The sequence below is a fragment of the Buceros rhinoceros genome, unplaced genomic scaffold (genome assembly GCF_000710305.1).
Source record: "Buceros rhinoceros silvestris isolate BGI_N320 unplaced genomic scaffold, ASM71030v1 scaffold47903, whole genome shotgun sequence".
NCBI classification, from domain to species: domain Eukaryota; kingdom Metazoa; phylum Chordata; class Aves; order Bucerotiformes; family Bucerotidae; genus Buceros; species Buceros rhinoceros.
Genome location: NW_010405120.1, coordinates 1238 through 2836, shown reverse-complemented (window position 1 = coordinate 2836; position 1599 = coordinate 1238). Strand labels below are relative to the sequence as shown.

Below are 1599 nucleotides of genomic sequence, written 5' to 3'. Positions count from 1 at the left end.
AAGATTTAGTCACTAAAAGACCTAAGTCACTAATGAGCAAATCATTCTTGCAGAAGACACAAGCCATGGCAAACCAAATAGGTGCTCTGTAAAGGAGTTTTCATACTATTGACATACACTTAATACAGTCCAGAAATATTTTTCATACACTAGGACTCAGATACACCAATTTTGTCAGTAGCTGAAAATGTGACACAAACTGGTGTTCCCCCTTGCACCCTTCTGATTTCATTCTACAGTTATTAATGTGCAACAAACAGCACGTGTGGATTTTCACAGATTTTTTTTTCCTCATTAGTAGTTAAATACCATAGTTCCAGGCCAGATGGGGAGCTAGATAACTTCTGAATATTTAAGGTTTTTATGGTACAAGAGAACACTGGATTCTTTGAGCATCTTCATGTTTCTCTGTGTTGTAAAAACTGTCTGAAAGAAGTAAGCTTAATGTATAAAAAAAAATCTAGTGATTCAGAAATCAGAATGAATACCTGATTAGAATTCAGTTATTTTCTTAATGCATTACACTTTGTATTTACAGAATCAACTAGTATTCAGAGTGCTGAAGTGTAGTTTCTGAGATACCTGAATAACTTTGCACATAAAATATATCATCTGTTTATGGAAAGAAAACAACCTAAAGACTCTGCTGAATTTCTAGTTACCTGCTGTTTTGATTTTCTATTATTATGTTATGACAAATGTTCACTAACCAGTCTTATTGTAAATTGGAACCTTGTTAATTAAAAGAAGTTTTTTAGATTTCATTTCCAATAAAAAGAATCTCACAGTGTTCGGCCAACTCCTAACACTTACCTCTGTTTCATTCAGTTGAGAAAACCCTCGAAGATGGCTTAGTTTAAAATTCAAAGACGTTGACTCATTGTGTTAGGCAGAAAAACTTGACATTTAATTGAAACTTTTTAAAAATTAAATCCCTGGCATGAATAATATTTTCTTTCTCTTTCCCCTCCTAGGTGTGAACTTCATATTTTCTCCCTGCAACTAGATTACAGCTGAAGAGATCAAGATGATTCCAAATTACTCTACCGAAGAAACTGTTAAAAGGATCCACGTCGACTGTCCCGTTTCAGGAAGGCACACTTACATCTACATTATGGTTCCAACTGTTTACAGCATCATCTTTATCATAGGCATATTTGGGAACAGCCTGGTCGTTATTGTCATTTACTGCTACATGAAATTAAAAACAGTAGCCAGCATCTTTCTTCTAAACCTGGCGCTGGCTGACCTGTGTTTTTTAATAACTCTGCCACTCTGGGCAGCCTACACAGCCATGGAGTACCAGTGGCCTTTCGGCAACTGTTTATGTAAACTAGCATCGGCGGGGATAAGTTTCAACCTGTACGCCAGCGTGTTCCTCCTCACATGCCTTAGCATTGACCGGTACCAGGCCATAGTGCATCCCGTGAAGTCCCGAATTCGACGTACCATATTTGTGGCCAGAATAACTTGCATTGCCATCTGGCTTCTTGCCGGTGTGGCCAGTTTGCCCGTCATCATTCACCGCAATATATTCTTTGCTGAGAACTTGAACATGACAGTCTGCGGTTTTCGGTATGACAACAACAACACGACGCT

At 38.0% G+C, this 1599-nt stretch overlaps 1 protein-coding gene across 1 annotated transcript in view; it reads left to right on the top strand.

Moving 5' to 3' along the window:
- Positions 1–978: 978 nt before the first annotated feature.
- AGTR1 (angiotensin II receptor, type 1) overlaps positions 979–1599 on the top strand; it is a 1226-nt gene continuing 605 nt past the window's right edge. The window contains exon 1 of the mRNA XM_010133589.1: positions 979–1593. Within this exon, the coding sequence (XP_010131891.1) occupies positions 1028–1593 (566 nt within the window). The 5' untranslated portion in view covers positions 979–1027. The remainder of the gene's footprint in view (positions 1594–1599) is intronic.